Here is a 22,369-nt window from a genome sequence, read left to right on the forward strand (position 1 = left end):
CACAAAACTCCGCGAAAAGAGTTTTGAAAGGCAAAACTCCGTGAAGCCAGTTTTGTTTACAATGTACGTTCCCACGCTTGGTATTATTGCACGCAGATTTGCGCGCGCACGTGGGCGCATCATAATGAAATTATAATGAAATTAAAACTGCTTTCACGGAGTTTTGGGTCATATCAAAAATATTTCTCCGTGCGGAGAAATATTTTTGAATTTCATTTCCGGTCGCAAAAATGTGAGAAAAAATGTGAGCAAATCTGGTTGCAAAACTATCTGGATAATAAAACATGAACAAAACTCATTTTTGTGCATTTCAGAGCCATCTCCTTTTTCGTGTCATTTTGTAAGGCCGATACCCGTACTATAATAAGAATAAAAATAATTTAAAGAAGCTTCAAACTGCTGCCGCTGAGCTAAAGCAGTAGAGTACTCATACGTTGTTCCTTAAACCACTGCACTGGTTCAAGGAATTTGAACCAATGGTTCTAAAAATATCTGTGTAAATTTTTTTCAAATGAAAGTTCATGTTGGCATTTATTTGATAGTTTGGATAGTCGGATCAAGCTAAATTTGATTGAAATTTAGTTTGGATGGCCGAGATACGAAGCATAACGAGATTATTCATTACGTGTGACCAGATGATTGGCTTACCTAATCATGTGATAAGGTCACCCCGTTAACTACCCCGTTAAACAGTTAAACTTTATGGGAATCGTTCAGGCTGCCCAATTAAGGTGTCGTGTCACGGTGTCACATAATCACCCAGTCAATTTTGCTAACGAGATACACAAAATGCTTGATAACTTCGTCATTTCTAATTTGTTTTACATCATTTTTTCAGATCAGATGCAGCATTTGATAATTTACCGTCTCTGAAAAAATTAGGCGTCCATTCCAGTATGTTCAGAAAGAATGATATAGGTGTTTCAATATTGAATGGGCGTGGTCTAAAATATTCGAATTTAAAAATTTTGGCGACGGATTCCTCGAAAAAGTAGGTACAGTATGCCATCTGCAAAGCAACAACTCTCAAATATAAAACACGGCAGAGGTATAAGACCCAACGTATGGGTACTGACTTTTGGCCCACGGTGTATTTTTAAAATTTCAATTGAGAATGAGGTATTATTATATAACTTTATTATTATAAAACTTTATTCAAATCACTGCGAAGAACATGGCCGAGCATCCTCCATCGTGCACATGCAACACGCTCACTGAGTGGAACCACTTCACATCTCTTGTAAAGTGTGTAATTTCTGATTATATTAGGTTCAGTCATTCTAATGAAGTAATGATTTGCCTCAGATGTTTCCTGTGGCAAATGTCCAGTTAAGTCAATAGCTGCTTCGATGCAGCACAGCAGGCTCTACAGACTACAATTGTACATTAAGACTGTGACCACTGCACCTGGGCTTCGTAGATAAGTCTGGTCTTAAGGCTAGGGGTATGCGTTGTTCCCAAACTTTCTTGTAGTTTTAGAAAGCAAGATTTGCCAGAATGCAGCGTCTTTTTATGTCCTCATTGGCGCTGCACAATTTGGAGCCAAGTGAGATAGATGATCTCCAGGGCTTTCCTTTGTCATCAACTTTGTTCTTATCAGCCAGTGTTTCAATTCGATTTTGAAAATCTTGGACCTTCTTTTGTCGATTTTTAGAGGTCCAAGATTTTCAAAATCAAATTAAAAATCTGTAAAGGCCTATCTCAAAATTATGGCCCTAGAGTTCTCTTCTAACTGATCCTAAGAACATATCCTGAAAGTTTGAGGGTAATTGCTCAATAAATGTGGGAGAAGATAGATTTTTAGACTTGATTTTCAAAATGTGCGATTGAAAATCGCTCGCGCAATACAATTACACATAACTATAAGCGCTGACCTCTGACCGGCAATAATTTCGGCTAGGAACAATATTTTTCCATTGATTTCGTCATAAAATACAGATAAAAGTTCAAGCACCCAAATAATTCTGACACCCTGCTGTAGCAGTCAAAGATAAAAAGTCAAAAAGCAAATGGGCATTATATATTTATGAATTGTTTTACATCTTTTTATTCTGTAAAATGTGCTAAAAATTAAATTTCTTGTTTCATTGAAATTAGACAATCAGCTTTGTTAAGTTTTTCAACGACGATTTGGTGCCCCCATAAGATGCCCCCCCCCCCCCCCCTCCACTGCTGATACCACTTAAGACAGGCATCTACTATAATAGCCCCCCTCCACTGCTGATACCACTTAAAACAGGCGTCTACTAGCCCCCCCCCTCCTCCACTGCTGATACCACTTAAGACAGGCGTCTACTAGCCCCCCCCCCCCCCCCTCAACTGCTGATACCACTTAAGACAGGCGTCTACTAGCCCCCCCCCCCTCTACTAGCCCATAGTACCTCCTGGGAGAGGTCTGCTTGTTTCATGTACACACTACACAGGTTGTTCCCTTGTAAGAAAGCAGACTTAATGTCTATGCTTACACAATCCAGTTCTTTCTGGCAATGATGGCAAGGAGCAAACGAAGACTATCTGTGCAACAAGTAGGGGAGTCACTTATGATGGACGATGTATCCCCAAGAAAACCCCAAGCAACAAGTCTAGCTTTTTTATGAATACGATATGGCATTGAGAGTGAAATGTATTGAGACTTTTTCCTCCATAAACGGATTCCAGGCCATTTTTTGGCTTCCGTTTAGGTGCTGTTTTATGAAGCCCCCAAGAAAGTTGCCTGTCGATAACTACTCCAAGAAACTTTGTTGCTTTGGTTTGTTTTATCAATATGGAGCTGAAGCTGGTGATTCTGCCGGTTTACTAGGTCCGAGGTGTACTGTATACAGAACATGTTGATGTGCCACACATTTGAAAATTAGCTGTGTTACAGTTGAGCTGTATAGATAGCCACAATGATTCTCAACAAGATGCACACTATGACGTACCGACCACACCTACAAACACAAAGTGTTGCGAAATCTTCTAAATGCTCCTGAATACCTGCTTGCGTCCAACAAACCTTATAAAACAGGTAAACCTAAGCTTGTTTTTTTTCTGCGACCCCTCTACATTATGCTGTAACATAAAATCAACAATTTTAGTCATGTCGGGGATGTAATGTCAGTGAACAGGTAGAGCTCACCTCATCTGACTGTAAAGAACCAAATAGGTCTTCATAAACCTTCTAGTTTATACACAGGTCAGTTGATTATTATTAGCTATTATTTAAACCACTTGCTATTGAGAGTTATCTTGACACTAACCTCACGAGGCCACTAACCTCACGAGGCCACTAACCTCACGAGGCCACTAACCTCACGAGGCCACTAACCTCACGAGGCCACTAACCTCACGAGGCCACTGACCTCACGAGGCCACTAACCTCACGAGGCCACTAACCTCACGAGGCCACTGCGAGACGAACTCAGTAAGTAGAGGCATGGTAAAGATTTTGTGAATTTGACTGAACAGTGCAAGTGTACACTATTTTTTCATATGATTTCACTATTATTCACTATTATTTCACTGAACTTTTCCTCAGTTATGTCTGGTAGACCCCGTCAGAATGGACCTGCTCAGGCTAAAGCTTTGCAGTTCAAATTAGTTCTTTTAGGTATTTCATTCAATTTATTTATTAATTACTAAAAATATTTTAAGTATTAAAAATAATTTACTGCTATTTTTATAGGTTTTTCCATTTTTCGCCACTATTGTGACATTGTACAACATCACGTAACATGTGACATTAAACAAAATCATGTAACATGTTCACATCTTCTACAGGAGAGTCTGCAGTTGGAAAATCAAGTTTAGTACTAAGATTTGTAAAAGGTCAGTTCCACGAATACCAAGAAACCACAATTGGAGCAGCATTTCTCACCCAAACTGTTACTGTAGACGGAGTTACTGTTAAATTCGAGATATGGGATACAGCAGGTACGTAATCTCTTTCTTTATGGCTTTTTGTTGGTTCAAACTGGTCGAGAAACAATTGTTTGCAACATTCAAATTCCGTTTCGTCGAATCTCTTCTCTAGTACTGAATGACTTAAGCAATGAAACGGCGCAACACGCTCACTACAAATGTGCAGTGTCATATTTCAGTGATTATAGGACTGCACTTTCAGGACAGGAAAGGTATCACAGTTTAGCACCAATGTACTACCGCGGCGCTCAGGCTGCAATCATTGTGTACGACATTACGAATCGGGTGAGATTTATATCTTTGATTTTATAATAATGACAACAGCACTTCTCAGTCACGGGGCAGTCAAGGGACACGCGCGCGGTTCGTGGAATATCGACTTGGCAAGCGCTTTTGGTACTAGCAAAAATAACACCTATGACTTTACAAAGGTCCTCTAAAAAAGCGCTTACCGCAATGTTAATAACGCGCGCTGGTACCTGAGAAATTCATCTGTTCAAACCATGCAACCTAGGAGTCATATTTCCTGTTATAAACCGAAGTGTGATGTCAAACTGTTTATAAAATTTTATGAATAATCTGAGTGCTCTACACTTTAATATTTATCTTAAGGGGGCTGGTGGGTGTTCTATAATGGAGCCAGAGTTTTTCATACTCTTCTCACAAACTAGATACTATTTAGAGAAATATATACATACTTTCTCAACTGTGACAGACTGTGGTTTTAAAGCCGAACTCAAAATTCTGCGCAATAGAATTACACATACTTGAGCCAGGATCAATAATAAAGCACTCTTCCCTTTTAGAAAACATCAGAAAATAAATTTCCATGATATTAGTTATTAAATAATATAAGTTCATTTTATTATTATTATCAAACTTTACACAAATCTGAAGTAGCTAACAATAAACATCCTAAAGATCTGATAAGTCTACAAAGAAGATCGGTAAAAAACTTAAAATTATTATTAAATGGCAATAAACTTAAAAAACTTAAACATAAAACGTGTTTAAACATATCTTTGAGTACAAAAACTTAAACTTAAGTTCATTTACCTATTTCAACATCTCTTTAAGTTTATCTCGAATCTCCACAAATAAGTTCTTCCCAGTGCTTCAGATCTGAGTTTTTCTAAATACATAACATTAATACAGAAATCATACTGGAATTAAAATATCTTGAAATGGCGAATAAAACTTCGAAGTTTTATTCTTGCGATTTGACAAAATATTCACCATTAGAAACCTGCTAGTTGAAAGTTTTGTTCGAGGAAATTTTGCAAATCAGTTTTTTTTTTAATTCTTTTCCATCGTATAGCTCTGTAATATACTGTAGAAATCATGGATTTTATTTGACAATGATTACAACGTTGTAAGTATTCAGATTCCTTAAACGCTACTTTTTACCGCATCAAAAAATATCAATCACAACCAAAGTTATGGATAGTCACAAGAAATGCGGCCGCTTTTCTTTTGTGGATGGCCGCTCAATTTCCGATCCGTGATGGCATATTTCATCATATTCCATACAACCTGGGACCCAGGCTTTACTGTTTATACTTCACAAGCATGCAGAATGCAGATATGGCGGAGTAATAGGCCGAGCGCCGCCCAGTTAATTCCATATTAAATTTGAAAATCGTATACATTATATTGTAACACTAACCATATGTTTATTGTTTATGCAACCTGATATGACACGGATCTGTGCAAAATGGTAATACTATAATACTAAGTACTAACTCGAAATAATATGCTATCAATTAGTGCCTAGTTAGATACGTACATGGTGATATTAACGATTTACTTGATCGGTTCAGCGCCACGCGCCAATAATAATTAAATTCAGATTTCAGAATATCGTGCAAAATAACTTTGCGGAGTGAGAAACTCAGAAATAATCTTTCATTTTATATTATAGATAGTAAAGCATTAAAGTAATCAAAATATAAGTTTATGCTAAATGATCAATTACTCAGGACACATTTGAGCGAGCTAAATCCTGGGTTAAAGAGCTGGACAGACAAGCGAGAAAAGATATCGTTATCGCTCTGGCAGGCAACAAGTTCGATCTAAGTAACAAACGCATGGTAGAAGTTGAGGTAACTACTACGGGGGGGGGGGGTAGAAGTTGAGATAACTACAGGTGGGGGGGGGGGGCAAAAGTCAGTACCCATACGTTGGCCTTTGAATAGCTCAGTCACTGAGTGCTTAATTGAAATAATTCTTTCTGGTATAACTTACTACCACCACTGTTTCGAGGAATTTGTCAAATCGAAAAATATTCGAGTCTTTTTTTTTCAAATGAAGGTTTGAATTTTAATTCAAATTTGATAGTTTGGATAGCCAGATCGAGCCAAATTTTATTGAATTGTGATTGGTAGTAAGTTATACCAGAAAGAATTATTTCAATTGGGCACTCAGTGACTGAGCTATTAAGGCCAACGTATGGGTACTGACTTTTGGCGCCCCCCCCCCCCCTGTACTACCCCCCTGAAATATTGAAACGCACCAGATATGTGTTAAAAATTGTTTTTATTATAAAGGCCAGCTTATCAGTTACATATTTTGTGGTGGAGTTGAGATCTCTAAACGTATATGACTTTTCAGGAGGGCAGTGCGTACGCTCAAGAACACAATCTCATCTTCATGGAAACCTCTGCCAAAACCGGTGACAACGTTTCAAATGTCTTCGTAGAAATAGGTTAGTTTACACCACCGGCTCTCAGACATTGGCTAACTTACCGCGCACGGCTTTCTTTTTGTGTTATTTCCGTGTGTGCCGTTTTGTGCCGCCCTCTCTGTTGTTCTCGCGTTTCCGCTCACTTGACTGAGATACTGGCTGGCACTCCCAACATTTTCTCACTCCAAAAATCATGCAATCAAAATCGATATTGACTCACAATCATATAATCAAAACACAAAGCTTTGAAGTATACTTTTTCTGTTTGAGATCTGAATAACGTTACTGTAATTTGTTTCAAATTATATTTTAAATGTTCAATGTTTCTACTTTTTTAGCAAAATAGGGAAATTATATAATTTATTACGAAATTTAGGATTATATGTTACTTTATCATCCTACAAATTTCGATAAACTATATATTAATATAGGAGCAAACAGAGTTATAATATTTTGATGACGAAATTTACCTATTTTTTACCATGTTGCGATGTTTCAATTGTGACACTGTTTTTTACTGCCACGTAATAATTTACGTGACTGGTGCGTGGTTGTAATAATGTTGATTGATCCATAGTACGTAATATAGGGTGTTTAAGCTGGTATATCTATATTTGCTCAACTTCACGCATGTTCAGATATCATCAAAAGTATGTGACAGAGTAAACTTATTTGTGTATTTTAGTTAGTTATAATAAACTTTTCGAACATTCCCCTTTCAACAGACTGTTTAGCGATACAAGGGGGGGGGGGGGGGGGGGGGGGTGCCACGTCCAATGCAAGGGGGCGGGTGCCACGTCCGATACAAAATATTTATCTTGTAAAATTATTTCAGCAAAGATGCTGCCGAAGGTGGAGCCAAAACCTGCCAACAATGGACAAACAGTACGAATAGACAGTGATCAACAAGCAGCCAACGGGGGCGGCTGCTGTGCCAAAAACTAAACCCCTCAAAATATTTTGTGTGATGTAAAATAATTTTGTAGGAATTGTCTTGTTACATTAAAGGAGCTGGAACTTTATGCTTGTTTAGAATTCGTCATATTTTTACATTGATAAAGCAGCTGAATTATGATTACTGGACTAACAATGTGAGATATTTGGTAAATCAGTGGAGTAGTACTAGTAGCTAGTATACTTTCAGTATCATGTGTTACCTAGTAGTACTAGTAACTAGTATACTTTCAGTATCATGTGTTACCTAGTAGTATAAGTAACTAGTATACTTTCAGTAATATCCTTCTATTTAAAGTATAAGCTTACTGATTGCCAGGTTTCGTGTGTCTGCTACAGCTGTTAGACACATGGAATTGTTAGACACATGGAATTTGGCGAGCAATGTGAACAAAGTAAAGAAATAAGTAATAGTTCTCTTTCCTCCTATTACTCTCACTGTCTGTAATGTCCTGTGCATGTGTTTTGTGTCGAAGAAAATTAAAATTTAGAATTTTATATGGTTTTGTACAAGGTATACAACGATATCTTTTTTCTTTTAATCGAAAATTTAGATATATTTACTCCGCTATATGATATGCCTTCTTAGTTCAACTTAATTTTGTTTAACTCAATTGTAAGCTGGATCTTTTAAGTAACGGACATATTCAACTTACTGGTAACGAACAGCCATCTTAATTCTTTAATAGAAAGGATTAATTTTGTAGATTTAGTCCAGGAAATGTTGCTCTATATTTTGTGCAGGAGTTTGCGAAACTGTTAAAACGATCAATATACTAATAATAATATAACATGTTATAGCCTAATTTTACAACTTTTCAAGTGATGGATGATTTTGTTATTAATTACCCTGGCGTGTTTCTTGTCAATATCATAATATATATATATATATAATATATAATATCATATCGTCTGATAACTTTAAGACTTTCAGAATAGGTTATAATACCTCCATTTCGAAAATAGACACTAAAAATGATCGTAATTTTCAGTGCTAGAAGGCAATATAAACATTTTCTGGGCGGCGTCAACATCGAACATGTCATTCCGCCATATATCTTCAATCGATTTATGAACACCAAATACTGAGGTCCCCAGGTAATATAAAAATAATCTGGAAGGATAACCTAATATTACGCGACATTACATGATGTTACCTAGGTAACACATGATGGTACCTAGGTTACACATGATGTTACCTAGGTAAAAAAGCTGGTGACACACATGCGCTTCCGTAGAGGGGGTAAAAATTGGCGCTTACTAATTCGCTCGCCCAAAAATTTCACGTGACTTTGGTTTTTATGGTTTTGAAGCCGTACAAAACGGTTTTAAACCCTAAGGCTAATCCCAACCCTTACCATAACCCCGAAGCTATCCATAACCCGAGCCACAACCCTAACCCGAGCCCTAAACAATCGAATTCATGTTTTAGTAATAGTAGCCTGTCACGTGACCAAAACGGTTGTTTGCCCATAACTCTCCAGGAAAGCATTTTTACCCTACGTCATGGGGGTGATTCGGAATCAGCGTCCAAAAATACACCGATTTAGATCAATTTTATAGCTTACTGGGCCTTACCTGGGGACCCCAGGCTATTATGTTCATTAGGCGGAATGACAGGCTGAGCGCGGCTCAGTAAACTGGGCCGCGCTCAGCCGGTCATTACGCCGAATCTCTATTCGTTTGTAAACATGATAGCCTGAGGTCCCCAGGTAATTTCATAGCCAAACTCCAAAGGGCCTTTTCACAAGAATTTTCTTAAAATTTGGGCAAGCGATTTAGTAGAAGCGGTAAAACTAAAAATTGCTTACTGGGCCGCGCTCAGCCTGTCATTCCGCCTAATCTCTATTCCTGTTAATGAACATAATAGCCTGGGGTCCCCAGGTAAAAAATTGCTAAAATATTTTTGAAGAAGATATGTTTGCTTTATTTTGCAGATGCACAGAGAATTTGTTAATGTTAACATTCTGCACTTGGAATGGCAGCACTGTTTCCAACAATTCAGGTGTGACTGCCATATAGTCAACTACGCTGGCACCATTGTATAGTTGACAGGTTGAGGTATATATTCCCAAAGATTTCTCCCAGTGTATTACTGACATGAACAATGAACATGTAATTAGGTCCGTCCGACCTAATTACATGTTCATGTCAGTAAAAATTCGAACTTATTCATTTTTTTAAACAGATAATTTTTAACTCGATTTTTCATACAGCAACTAAGAAAAGCAGTTGTTAGGCATTAAAAATGTTAAATGCTGTGCAGCTGAGTATTGTCGGAAGATATCCCGGTTTTGAATTCTATATTATCGAGATGGTTGGTGTGGTAGAAGGTATCGTCGTTGACATGAACCACCGAAGGTAGCCTACGCCAAGTAAAGTGGTGGGGCTAGAGATAAAGCTCAAGTTGTACTTCAGGCATTCTAGTATCTCTGGTATAGTAGAGCAGTTGATAATGATATCGTTTATTACCCGGTACAACTACGAGTTGGATAAACAACCAGTTGTAAGAGATCTAGAGATAGATTAATAATTGAGGTGGAGGTAGATTAATAATTAATAGTAATTTGACCAAAACCTTGTAGCTGGGCCGAGACGCGCATCAAATAATTCGTTCCTACTAAATCGCTCGCCCAAATTCAAAGAAAATTCTTGTGAAAAGGCCCTATAGGCATTTTGGACGCTGATTCCGAATCACCCCCATGACGTAGGGTTAAAATGCTTCCCTGGAAAGTTATGGGCAAAAAACCGTTTTGGTCACGTGACAGGCTAGTAAAACGTGAATTCGATTATTTAGGGCTCGGGTTAGGGTCGTGGTTAAGATTATGGATAGCTTCGGGGTTATGGTTAGGGTTGGGATTAGGGTTTATGTAAAACCTTTTTGAACGGCTGCAAAACCAAAAAAACCAAAGTCACGTTAAATTTTTGGGCGAGCGATTTAGTATGTAGTAAGAGCCAGCTTCAAAGGATTGACATCGTGAATTAGACCAAAACCCATAATCATGGGTAGAGTGGACCGCGCAACAGTGTCTCTCTCTCTGCCAAACAAAAGGAAATGCAACCCAAAAAGATTTTACAGCATGTCAGGGATATAATGAATTGAAACTTTATAACAATCCGTAAGCCGTGAATGAATGGGAAAAGCGAGCGACCGATTTCATTCTCGGTATCAATTTGCATTTGCGGACGGTTATTCAAACTAATATCATTTCCTTTTGTTTGGCAGAGAGAGACACTGTTGCGATCCACTTTACCTATGAATATGATTATGGGTTTTGGTCAAATATCATCTCTTTTTGATTATCGTGTAATTGTAAACTCATAACTTCATTATTAAGGAGGTAATTTCAACGATTTCGAAACTTTACCTTTGAAAACATTTATATATTGTTTAATTGTTAATAAGCATGCAAAGTTTCAAAAGATTTCAAAAAGAACTTGGATCACAACGGGACTCCAAAGTTGATAAAAATCATGAAAAAGCAATTTTCTTTCATATTTCAATTTTGGCGTGTCCAATTTTTCTATTTTCAACTTTAAACTAGCCTAAAACAAAATTTACACCTTTAGGAAGCAAAATTAAGCTCCACAACACAAGGATTACCTGGGGACCCCAGGCTATTATGTTCATAAACATTTGGCGGAATGACAGGCTGAGCGCGGCCCAGTAACACAAGGAATGGCCCAACACCAAAAAATACTAAATCACAACTTTTGTGTTTTTATAAAATTATTCTCTAAAAAAGCACCAACTTCAATAGCGAATATTTTTATGAAGGAGCAAGGTAGGAAAACTTTCCGGTAGATTTTCAGAATGCTTGAACAATTTTATCTAACTGGAATATCCCCTCAAATTTTGAATAAAATTACTCCTTAATGGTTTGACGGATGTTACTCGTCTAAAATTCTTCGAAGTAGCGCGCGCCGGGCTAGTCCATTAACAATGGACAACTTTTTTTATAATGGTGTAAAATCGGTTTGAAAAGTTGTTATATTGTCAAAAATAAAGTTTTAAAAACGGTTAACTTGATGACGTCTAGTCATCAAGTTTGTCATACAACGTATGACAAACCCTCAGGGCCTTTTCAATTAGATTGCATTCATAGTCATACCCTCAGGGCCTTTTCAATTAGATTGCATTCATACCCTCAGCGCCTTTTCAATTAGATTGCATTCATACCCTCAGGGCCTTTTCACAACAATTTTTTAAAATTTGAGTGAGCGGTAAAAAGGTGTAGCGAACTTTTTTGAATTCAATTTACAAAAATTACAAATAATTGTTAATACGTAATATGTGAACGACCCCTTATATTACGTAATGAACATTATTATTTTATTACGTAATGAACAAGTTAATTTAATCTAAAGAAGTGAAACAATTTGTTATCAGAAACTTTAATATCAATAACATTTCGTAGTATAATCCATGGGCAACAAACTACACATATTGTTAGTCTCTGATGTTTTCTGACCAAAATATTTTCAAAATATATCGGTACTGTCTGCCAGCTGACAATATTATCTTCTTTTATCTTCTGTTCACTTTCACTTTCGACAATATCATCATCCTCTACTTTCTGATTCGTTTTAAAATCTCTCGTCACCCATAGCATCTCTATTACTTCTTCACTGCATCATCATAAACTTCCTTTAACGACGGCACATTCACTGTTAGCTTCTAATATAACATTGAATACCCAACAGTCAACACACAATATTACATGTCTAAACCTCAATCTTAAGATCGGCCGCCATGACCTCGGGTATAATAGGTTGGCATTTAAATATGTTTTAAGGTGGTCCATATTTAAATTAACAGGATAAGTTCCGTCTTTTTTCTGTGCGCACTGTTTCAAGTGCCCAGGAAAGACCATTTTCACACACCTCTGATACGATAGTGTGTCTTTTTACAGATAACAGTGCTTTGGCTTCAATGACAAATCTTTCCAATTGAACGACGAAGCGCCACCATCAGAAGCATGTCAATTGTCGTTTCTGGGCGTTTTCTTAAACAACCTCTTGCAATAAATGTATCCTCTCAAACCACTTTACGGACTAACTATAATGGGCTGTGTGTATGGTTGCCGAGATGCTGTTGCGCACTAGTAACTCTCGACAAAAGACTTAAATTAGAATCTATAAAGTTCTCTTTTATCTATCGATACAATTACACACTGTAAAACTTGGCGGTATCCATAGACCAGGACACTATCCATGAACAGGTAAATTAGTTGCTGGAAAAGGTAGGGGATATGTGGAGTGGGGCCAAACAAAGGCATCACCAGGGTAAAGATAACGTTGTATTCCCAAAGCCCCGAGAGCGGGCTGTCCATGGATAGTTTCAGCCTGCTGGAAAACAGCCATAAACTTGAAACCTAAGTTACTTTAATCGAATAATCAGTCAATTAGTTCCACAAATTAAGATAACGATTAAAACCTGGACAACTAGTCTCTAAAAGGAAAAACTTCAACCCCAAGAATTCAAGGCTGCAAGAAATTGTATCTATTCCAATTCAAAACTAAATATTCTCAAAACCATCTATGCAAATCAACCGAAACCGAGTTCAAACGCCATATTTTGCGGAAAAATTACGTTGAATATAACATTAAGGGTTCCTCATACATTCTACATAATTCAATGTTCATACAACATTTCCAGCGTATTTTTCTGTCTCAGTACCACCGAATTACAAGTTCTTTAGAAAAATATAATCTTTAGGCACTTTGTGAGTGAACTATATAAATAACCATAAGTATTGTAATGTGCCAAATTAAATTGTGATAAATACTATTAACGATTGTCACTCAAAGTGCCACTTCTGAAAATATCATCAGCTCATACTAACCTGCGAGTCACAAAGAGTAGTTAAACAGCCATAGTGGCATTCGACAGGGATGAATCAATCTATAATCGAGCAATTGAAAACTCTTTAATTCAAAATACAAACTATCTATCAAGACAATTAGAAAACAATAAAACCTTGTAATTGTAGGCCAGAGACAATGTTCAAATGCAGGACGTTTTAAGTAGGAAAAAATAGCACCTGAAAGTTCAATGGAAAGAGAAATCTAATAGTGTCGGTAACGGTAATCATTTCAGCACTGCCTCATTAAAAGTAAAATAAAATGATTTAATTAGTCACTGAGCTAGGAATTCTTGATCTGCATTTGATCATGGTCCCACATTAAGATTCTTTGTTGAACCAAAAAATCGTGGGCTTATATTATGAAATAGTATCAAAATATACAAAAATTGAATTAACTAATAGCATTGAAAACAATGCAAATCGATTAACAAACATCAATAAAAACTTAGGTTTGCTCCTTTGGGCAGCTGTTTTAACAAGGCCTGGCCCAATTAACCATTGAGATTTGTTCATAGCAACTTAAATCTTTTTATTATCGTATGCTTGGTTACTGCTGGCATATCTAAAACGCTCTTTCAAAATGAACATAATACTCTTCACAGAGACTTCAAATATAAATAAGCGGTTCTTGCCACAGTGTCCAGCTTTTTTCTTGACTGGCATATTATCTGTTTTCTTCTTTTCATGTTAATAACAAATTAAAAATCAGTACTCGACCAATGATTTAAACTGAGTAATTACTGGACTAGCAACTCCACCCAGTTAATTGCGTGAAATGGATCTCAGCGAGGGTCTTTTTGTTCTATCCATTTTGTGATTTTTTTTAAAATTTTAGTTTTTAACTTTTTTTGGGTTGTTTTACATACTATTAAAGCTTGATCACACGGAAGAATCAGAGCTAAGATCATCAGTTAGTCTATCATAGTCGTCACTGGAAGCCTCGGCACTTTGGTCTGTGGGTGTGTCAGAGAAGTCCTCGCCAACTCTGGGCCCGGGTGTCCATTTCTCTCGCTGTAATTATGAAATTTAAGAACTATATAAACTTGCGTATTAGGGATGATCTTACAAAGGCACGTACACACTGAATATTTGGATTATTCTAGTGACAGCCTCTAAGAAAAGTATGAGATCATCAAAACAACAAAAATTGTCGACCACAAACCTTTAATTTATCTGGTCTGCTAGCGGTCGGTGTGTGATTGTAAGACTCTGGATGCGGTAACTGTCTCGCTAAGTTAACCCAGTTGTTTTTTATCCAGTTTCTGTACTCCACGATTCCTCGGTCCACTTTCACAAGTGTTCCAAGAATGCTGCAAATATGATGTCAAATGTTTTATGATATCAAACTTTCAAAATCGTGCGCGCGCGCATTTTTCACACACTTATGAACTTTGACAACTGTGTTGTTTCTATTTTGTAAGCTTCGAAAATTGCTAGTAGCAACAGGGAAAATTCCCTATGCTGTCCCGTACCCTATTTTGGGGTCAAGTTTTCAAGTTGAGGAGAACCGAAAAATTGATACCTAAAAATCACTATTAACGAACTGAAGTTTACACCCTCAAATTATTAAACTATCCTGGAAATAAGACAAACCTGTCAGTCATCGGGAAAACTTGTTCATTGGGTTTTCTCGGAGCAACGACCGCTCTTTTCAGCCACCGATATGCGAATTTGAAAGAGTCTTTGACATAAAACATGCCGTAAGATGCTCTGGCAATATCGTTACCAGGTTGGAACGGGTCCTGAAAGTGGTATAATTCATATATGTTGGCAAATAATAGAGAATTCCAGTTTTATCAGATAAACTTAGTTTCACTCACTGCTCTAAATCCAAATTTTAAGGTAAATAATGTGATAAAATGAGAAACATCGGCTTTAAATTTCCCATGCCACAAATCCGCAGTAGATCGGCCTATTTGTAATGGTGAAATTAGTTAACAACTTATTTTACCGCTAAAAATGAATTATCTAAGGGAATCTAAGGGAAGTACGAAGACAAAGTTCCAGACTAGATGATGACTTTTATTTGTTGAAAGTTCCTCCTGCTCCTCATTTCAGACGAACAGATGCTGCATTTATGTTTTGTGGACCAAAAATTTGGAATGAATTACCCTACTCAGTGAGATCATTATCATCTGTAGAATGTTTTAAAAATGCCCTAAAGACGTTTTATTTCCAACTAGCTTTTGATAATATTTCTAATATTTGTCCATAATGTCTGAACTGATATGAAAGTGCATAATTTTGGTAACTTCATACAAATATTTGTTCATAAAATCTGAACTGTTTAAAAAGTCCATAATCTTGCTATTTCAACACTAAGTCTCGCTTGAATGACTTTAATGTACATCTTTGTTGGGTATATTTTAATGTCGAAGCGTGTAATAAATGTTAGAATTTATTTATTTATTATTTATCTCCCTGGAATGTGCCGTTATAAAAGTTTCACTACAAAATTAAAGTACAGACCTCGATACAGAGCATAGAGCCTTTCATTTCTGCCACATCGTTCTTATTGAAGAATGACCCTCCATTGTGTATCCTTATCCCAGTGTTATTGTAATTAAATAACACTCCGTACAACTCGAAGAACTCCATCAAAAGAACTCCCAAGTTTTCGTCTTCTAGCCTACCTCTCCGGCGTCTCGGACAATGCTGAAATGTACATTGTACATGTTACTGAAATGTACATTGTACATGTTACTTTATTCGAACCACCAGTTGTAAGAAGTTCCAAACAGGCGAAATCGTGATATATATGTACATTTATTTAAGTGGTAGATTTACTGCTGTTCTGAGACAAACATGTTGTTGACATACATAGTGATTTGTAAAAAATGACTTGAACTATGAAAAGAAACCTTTGTACACTGTAGAGTGCACTGCATTGCTTTTAAGTTTAGTGATACAGTGTTCTAAGACGTAGATTAAGATATGTATGTATGTATGTACATGTATGTATGTATGTATGTATGTATGTATGTATGTATGTATGTATGTATGTATGTATGTATGTATTAAATATATTTATTGAGGATGTAACAGAAGGTATATGTAGTGATGTCACTAGTAGTGTGTGTACTGTGTACTAGTGTATAGTATATGCATTATGCAACAAGTTTGGAACACCCTGTATATTGTATAATGTTGATTTTGAAGGGTCCTAATCTATAGCTGGAGTTTCACTATCTCAATATGACGGAGAAGCACGTTTCTATTGAAACCATAACAATTACGGTATCCAACAGTGACAGCAATGCAATAATACTAACAAACTTTCTGCGCAATCTGTCACGCCTCACGGGAAAGTGTTTGGATTATTTAACTAAAGTATTTGAAATCAACACCTTATGTGGAAACCTCTGGATTGACTGAAAGTAGGTATTTTCCCTATTATATATCCAAACTGATAAGAAACAAATTCCAGAAACGGAGTGAAATCATCGAACTCGTGAAAGTAAAAGTACTACTGTTACTCGTCATCGAAAACATAGGGTTACATGATATTCGCTTCGATTTTCATTAACAAATAATCCTTCTATTTTCAAATCTCTGGCCTAGATCTCCTGGGTTCCGGAATAAAAGTTAATGCTGCGATAATTGGGCTCGCGGCTCATATAATTGGGTACATTCGATACACACAATACTATTCCATATAAGGCATGATCACGTAGTTTGAACTCTGGTGACGTCACAAGTTAGCATACGACACGTTACGAATGTGATCTCTTGAATTACGAATCAAGGTCACGTGAAAGGATGGGTTGTCATGTGACCTCCTTAGTTACTGATCACATTGAAGCAAGCAACATAAGCAACAGTATAAGTATTAGTGTAAGGTGTGTACTGTGTAGCGTCATGTTGTTGTCTAAATAACCTTAGTGAGTTATCACACGTTACGAAAAATAAAAAGTAACGGTGTTGTAACACGCACGTGCATATATTGTAATTTGAGCGACATTTAGACCAATTTTGTCAGCAACTTACAACTACTTCATCATCATCATTTGGAACATTGTTTGCAAAATACTCTTTGTCTAAAAGCGGGTCAATTACCTTGTAGGAAACCCTCCTTTATGACGTACATCATAGAATATTAGTGTATAGTCTATAAGAGGCATGTATATCATGACACAATGTGTGAGTGTGTATTTAATGTACAATATCTAGTGTCAACTCAACAGATATTCATATCTTATATCTTATGATAACAATAAATTGAAATTTAATAACACCGCTTTTAAGATAAAACTTATACTCAGCAGTGTTTAAACTAGTCATCCCAGAAAATAACATGAACAAATAAATAAAATTCTGAATAGTAACTATATGACATGTATCAATAAGTTAACAATTTTAATTGACTAATTAAAAATACCAGTCACCTGTAACTAATTGACTAATTACCTGTAACTGAGCCACCACCATCAGAGTTAGACAGTAAGACCCTAATCCACCCACGAAGACCTCATTAAGGTGCCGTTGCAGGAGAAACTGTTTTAAAACTAAAACCAACTTATCCAAACACGGATACTGCTGCAGCAACTCCTGCAATACCAAGTATGTTAGTAAAATTAATATGTATGTACAATCTTACTATATATAAATCAAACTCCTTAATAACTAACCACACTCCTTAGTTACTAATCACACTCCTTAGTAACTAATCACACTCCTTAGTAACTAATCACACTCCTTAGTAACTAATCACACTCCTTAGTAACTAATCACACTCCTAAGTTACTAATCACACTCCTTAGTAACTAATCACACTCCTTAGTTACTGGTAAACCTCCTTAGTAACTAATCACACTTCTTAGTTACTAATCACACTTCTTAGTTACTAATCACACTCCTTAGTTACTAATCACACTCCTTAATAACTGATCACACTCCTTAGTAACTAATCACACTCCTTAGTAACTAATCACACTTCTTAGTTACTAATCACATTCCTTAGTTACTAATTCCACTCCTCAGTAACTAATCACACTCCTTAGTAACTAATCACACTTATTAGTTACTAATCACATACCTTAGTTACTAATCACACTCCTTAGTAACTTATCACACTTCTTGGTTACTAATCACACTTCTTAGTTACTAATCTTACTTCTTAGTTACTAATCACACTCGTTAGTTACTAGTAAACTTCCTTAGTAACTGATCACACTTCTTAGTTACTGGTAAACCTCCTCAGTAACTAATCACACTCCTTAGTTACTAATCACAATCCTTAGTAACTAATCACACTTCTTAGTTACTAATCACACTTCTTAGTTATTAAAACTCCTTAAAGTTACCGATCACATTCAAGCAAGTAACATAATTTCGCATATTTCGTGATAAAAGTATAACCCCTAGCTTCGCCAACCTGTTGTTACAACGGGAGAGATTGAAAATAATTTCCAAATCGTTTGGAATTAAAGATAGTAATTATATAACTATTTATATTTACCGAATTACCGATACAAATATTCATTGTGTTTATATTTTTTCGTTTATATTCTTAGTAAGTAATAGTAAGGTCGCCAAATCATTACATTCAATAATTACCGATATTTTCTCTGCACTCTTCAGACAGTTGTTGGTGTTGAAGGAGATATCTAGTTTGATCTTTGTCAGAGTATCAGTGAGTTTAATGATCGGCACGCTCGCCTTGTCCAGTACTTTCATGGTGTTTGGGTCGGCAATGTTGTTGTCGATCAGGCGGCGCTCAAGGGTGCGGAGTGGGGGTGCCGACCACTGTCCAAATATTACTATGTCTATGTCACTGCGGGGTGCACGATGATTTATATTTTTAACCACAGTAGTATACTGAAACAGATAATCTAACAAAAAAGTACAAATTATTGCCTAAAACTTGATGCAATTTATTATTGTCAAGAAAAACATGCCACAACTCCTGATCTGTACTCTGGATTATTGTGACAACGAAATACTTTGTGTACCTGGAAATTGTCTATTTATAATTATCAAACGAAATGACCGAACTTTTGAGACACCGATGCCAACCGCTGCCTGCAGGCCGCGGGGAAGTTTCGCCCACATTTGGTTAATTTTTGGCTCAATTTTTCCAAGTCACCTAAACATGCTCAAAACCATACGTTGGGTGCTACAGGTCTCCTAAATATGTATATTATAAAGTTACCAGTCTCCGAACATGTGTATTTAAAAGTTTTATCAAAATTGGATAAAAATGGCTGAGTTCCTTGGTAGACTACATGCCATCACGGTGGTCAGACATCTGATGACCCTTCCTGCTACGAGGATAGACCTTACCAAGTAACCAAGCAAGTAAGTAAGTTATGAGCCAAAAACCATATGCCCATATTTGGGCATACGCCCCGAATTTGATAGATTTTGGCCCATAAATTGGTTAAATATCAATATTTTTGTATGCTATGAGACTAACTTTATACGAAAGGTCAGTCTAAACTACTGATTTACAACCACCACTGGTTTGAAGAATTTGTCAAATCGAAATTTATTTCAATTTTTTTCAAATGAAGGTTGATTTTCGCATTTATTCAATGGTAGTTTGGATACTCGGTTCGAGCCAAATTTTATTGAATGGTGTTTGGCCATTTGAATTACGTATCCTAAAAAAATGAGAGTTGTAGCTTCTCAGATGACTGAGATACGGAGCATAAGTTTATTCATTACATGTAAACATTATGGGAATCATTAATCTGCCCAATTAAGGTGTGGTGTCACATAATCATCCAGTCAATTTTGTAAACGAGAAACACAAAATGCTTGATAACTTCATCATTTCTAATCCGTTTTGCCTCATTTTTTTCAGATCAGATGCAACATTCAATAATTTACCATCTCTGAAAAAAATTAGGCGTTCAGCATGTTCAAACAGAACAATATAGGTGTTTTAATATTGAGCGTGGTCCAAAATATTCGAATATTCAAATTTCATGGACAGAAAAAACTAACCTTGTTGGAAGGTAAAGACCAGTTTTAAAGCTACCGAAAATCTCGACACGTGCAGTTGGCCACAGCTGATGTACAATGCGTTTGATTCTCTCTACAACACAACCCCGCAACATGGTTTCTTCCTTGGTAGGACGCATCCAGCGGGCAAAGTCCTCAATCTCGTTGTGCAGTCCTATAATGTCGGGGGAATAAACCTTAGTTTTCCAGGGAGCATCAGGGTTGGGGAAGAAGGGGGCCAGCAAGTTGCTGCCATATTCTGGCAGTTTGTAGGTGCGCTTCCTCTTACTCTGTGCTGTTTTGTGACTGTTGTAGCTATTACCTGAAGTATTAATACAGTAAGATACTTGAAGTGAACAACACCTTTTTTAATAGGTTTCAATACATTTTTTCAGGAGATGGATGCAATAGCAAAAATGAACAACATTTTTCAGGGTTTCTAGACATCATGTTTTTTAGGCTAAAAAATAGGTATCGAGTAAGTCCCTAACGAAATTGAAGCATCATGTAAAGAACCATAAATAAAACATTTTAGACGGAAATAAATTAAAAGAGCTTACTTTCATCTCCACTGCTATTTAGCCTGATGAAATCCTGAGTCTGCCTACTATTATACCGCATGGAGTTGGAATAGTTGTTTACATTGTGACAGGTCATAGCCATGGTATTGGTCAAAACTTGCTTCTAGCAAAACTGCGGAACTATTAGTAAATAGATAACAACCAAAAATCCTAATAAAAAATTGTAATTAATCTATTTAATAAAACAAATTTTTTTAATAAAACAAAATTTTATTTTATACCCACAATCAATTCATATTTAGTTTAAATATTTTAAGTCAAATAACCATTTCACAGAAGTGGTTTTATTATTATAAATTAATTTGTGATATGTTTACAAGTGATAAATTAATAAATTAATTTACACTAAAAATGTACAAAAAATACACAATTTTTACTTTGCAACACTGGTTCAGCACATGGCTGATCAAAAAATTTTGGTTTACATTTACTACTATAGTGTACAGCGTACAGTATACATGCAAGGTAACTTACTGAATTGTTTAATACTAAATACATATTAAGTCTGACGTTGTTCAATGAATTAACCACGAAAACGTTCAATTTGTGTAGGAGGGTAAATGACACAATTGCTAGTAATGCTTTTTTGTGCCCGTTGACTACAACGAAAACTTTGCGGAGTTTCTCCAGACGGCTTTTATCGGAGTGCGGGTTATTTACTAGGTTATGCACAAGCCAGGCCAACATTTTTCCCATTTTTGTTTAAGTGTCAGCCGTGCTACCAGGTTGCAGAGTATGTTCAATATTTAAAAAATCATACACATTTATTAATATCAGCGTCCAATCTAGCTGCAAACTTTAGACACCACAGTTCAGCCGTCAAATACCATTTAAGTGAACACCGAGACACAAGGTTTAGGTGTAATTTTTTAAATCACTTTTATAAATGGATGATTTAGTAGTTGTTGTGGAAAGTCACAGTCACTGCCCCATATAATTAAAAAAAAGGGGGACCCCAACCCATGTAGCTGAGACACCTCACAGCAAGTAGACCAAAGTGGCTCTTGCTTGTGAACGGTGCATCAACTACCTGCCGAAGCGGTGGGTTGGGAGTCCCCCCTGGGATCATTTCGTCCGTAAAATTGTATACAATATAAAATAGTACAGTAAAATATCTACAAAATTTACATAAACAAATCTAGGAGACCTCAAAGCTTGTCTTCTGGGGGATGAGGTTGAAGGAAACGTCTTGCAGTTCAAGATGCTTGGCTGTTGATCTTCCTCTGATTCCCCTCAGTACAATGAGTGTACTTCTTAACAGATCAAATCTGAATCATGTTCTGATATGATTTTTGACTTGGCTCTTGGCTTCTTTTTTGTGGTCAGCTATCATCTCAGAGACACAATCTACAAATACAGTGCAGAGCGCGAGCGGTCCTATACCTCCGGAGGTTGTGAAATGATCCTTTCTCTGACTCGCCCCATATATTAGTGTTATG

General features: G+C 36.5%; 3 protein-coding genes across 6 annotated transcripts in view; 2 read left to right on the plus strand and 1 right to left on the minus strand.

Annotated features, from left to right (window-relative positions):
* The window catches only part of LOC134813106 (uncharacterized), a 121,540-nt gene that overhangs the window by 24,312 nt on the left and 74,859 nt on the right, over positions 1 to 22,369 (plus strand). The gene's annotated exons all lie outside the window — the stretch shown is intronic.
* LOC134816459 (ras-related protein Rab-5B-like) lies at positions 3,065 to 8,385 on the plus strand. Its single transcript, XM_063825712.1, has 7 exons — positions 3,065 to 3,175; positions 3,518 to 3,589; positions 3,760 to 3,912; positions 4,103 to 4,185; positions 5,880 to 6,002; positions 6,511 to 6,604; positions 7,419 to 8,385. The coding sequence occupies exons 2-7, from the start codon at positions 3,520 to 3,522 to the stop codon at positions 7,526 to 7,528; spliced, it is 633 nt and encodes a 210-aa protein (XP_063681782.1). The 5' UTR covers positions 3,065 to 3,175; positions 3,518 to 3,519; the 3' UTR covers positions 7,529 to 8,385.
* Positions 11,917 to 21,052, minus strand: LOC134813521 (terminal nucleotidyltransferase 4A-like). Its single transcript, XM_063821342.1, has 8 exons — positions 20,910 to 21,052; positions 20,353 to 20,671; positions 18,961 to 19,177; positions 17,812 to 17,952; positions 15,874 to 16,059; positions 14,998 to 15,146; positions 14,567 to 14,714; positions 11,917 to 14,415 (listed from the first exon to the last, which is right to left on the minus strand). Exons 1-8 carry the CDS (start codon positions 21,010 to 21,012, stop codon positions 14,284 to 14,286), a joined length of 1,395 nt encoding a protein of 464 aa, XP_063677412.1. The 5' UTR covers positions 21,013 to 21,052; the 3' UTR covers positions 11,917 to 14,283.

Source organism: Bolinopsis microptera, chromosome 1, assembly GCF_026151205.1.
Source record: "Bolinopsis microptera isolate Bmic1 chromosome 1, MBARI_Bmic_1.0, whole genome shotgun sequence".
Taxonomy (NCBI): domain Eukaryota; kingdom Metazoa; phylum Ctenophora; class Tentaculata; order Lobata; family Bolinopsidae; genus Bolinopsis; species Bolinopsis microptera.

Coding starts and splice junctions, on each gene's coding strand:
- LOC134816459 (XM_063825712.1), top strand. CDS start 3,520: ATGTCTGGTAGACCCCGTCAGAATGGACCTGCTCAGGCTAAAGCTTTG. Junction 3,913..4,102: donor CGAGATATGGGATACAGCAG/GTACGTAATCTC, acceptor CTGCACTTTCAG/GACAGGAAAGGTATCACAGT. Junction 6,003..6,510: donor AACGCATGGTAGAAGTTGAG/GTAACTACTACG, acceptor ATGACTTTTCAG/GAGGGCAGTGCGTACGCTCA.
- LOC134813521 (XM_063821342.1), bottom strand. CDS start 21,012: ATGGCTATGACCTGTCACAATGTAAACAACTATTCCAACTCCATGCGG. Junction 20,672..20,909: donor AAATAGCAGTGGAGATGAAA/GTAAGCTCTTTT, acceptor TTAATACTTCAG/GTAATAGCTACAACAGTCAC. Junction 14,416..14,566: donor GCAGACCAGATAAATTAAAG/GTTTGTGGTCGA, acceptor TCATAATTACAG/CGAGAGAAATGGACACCCGG.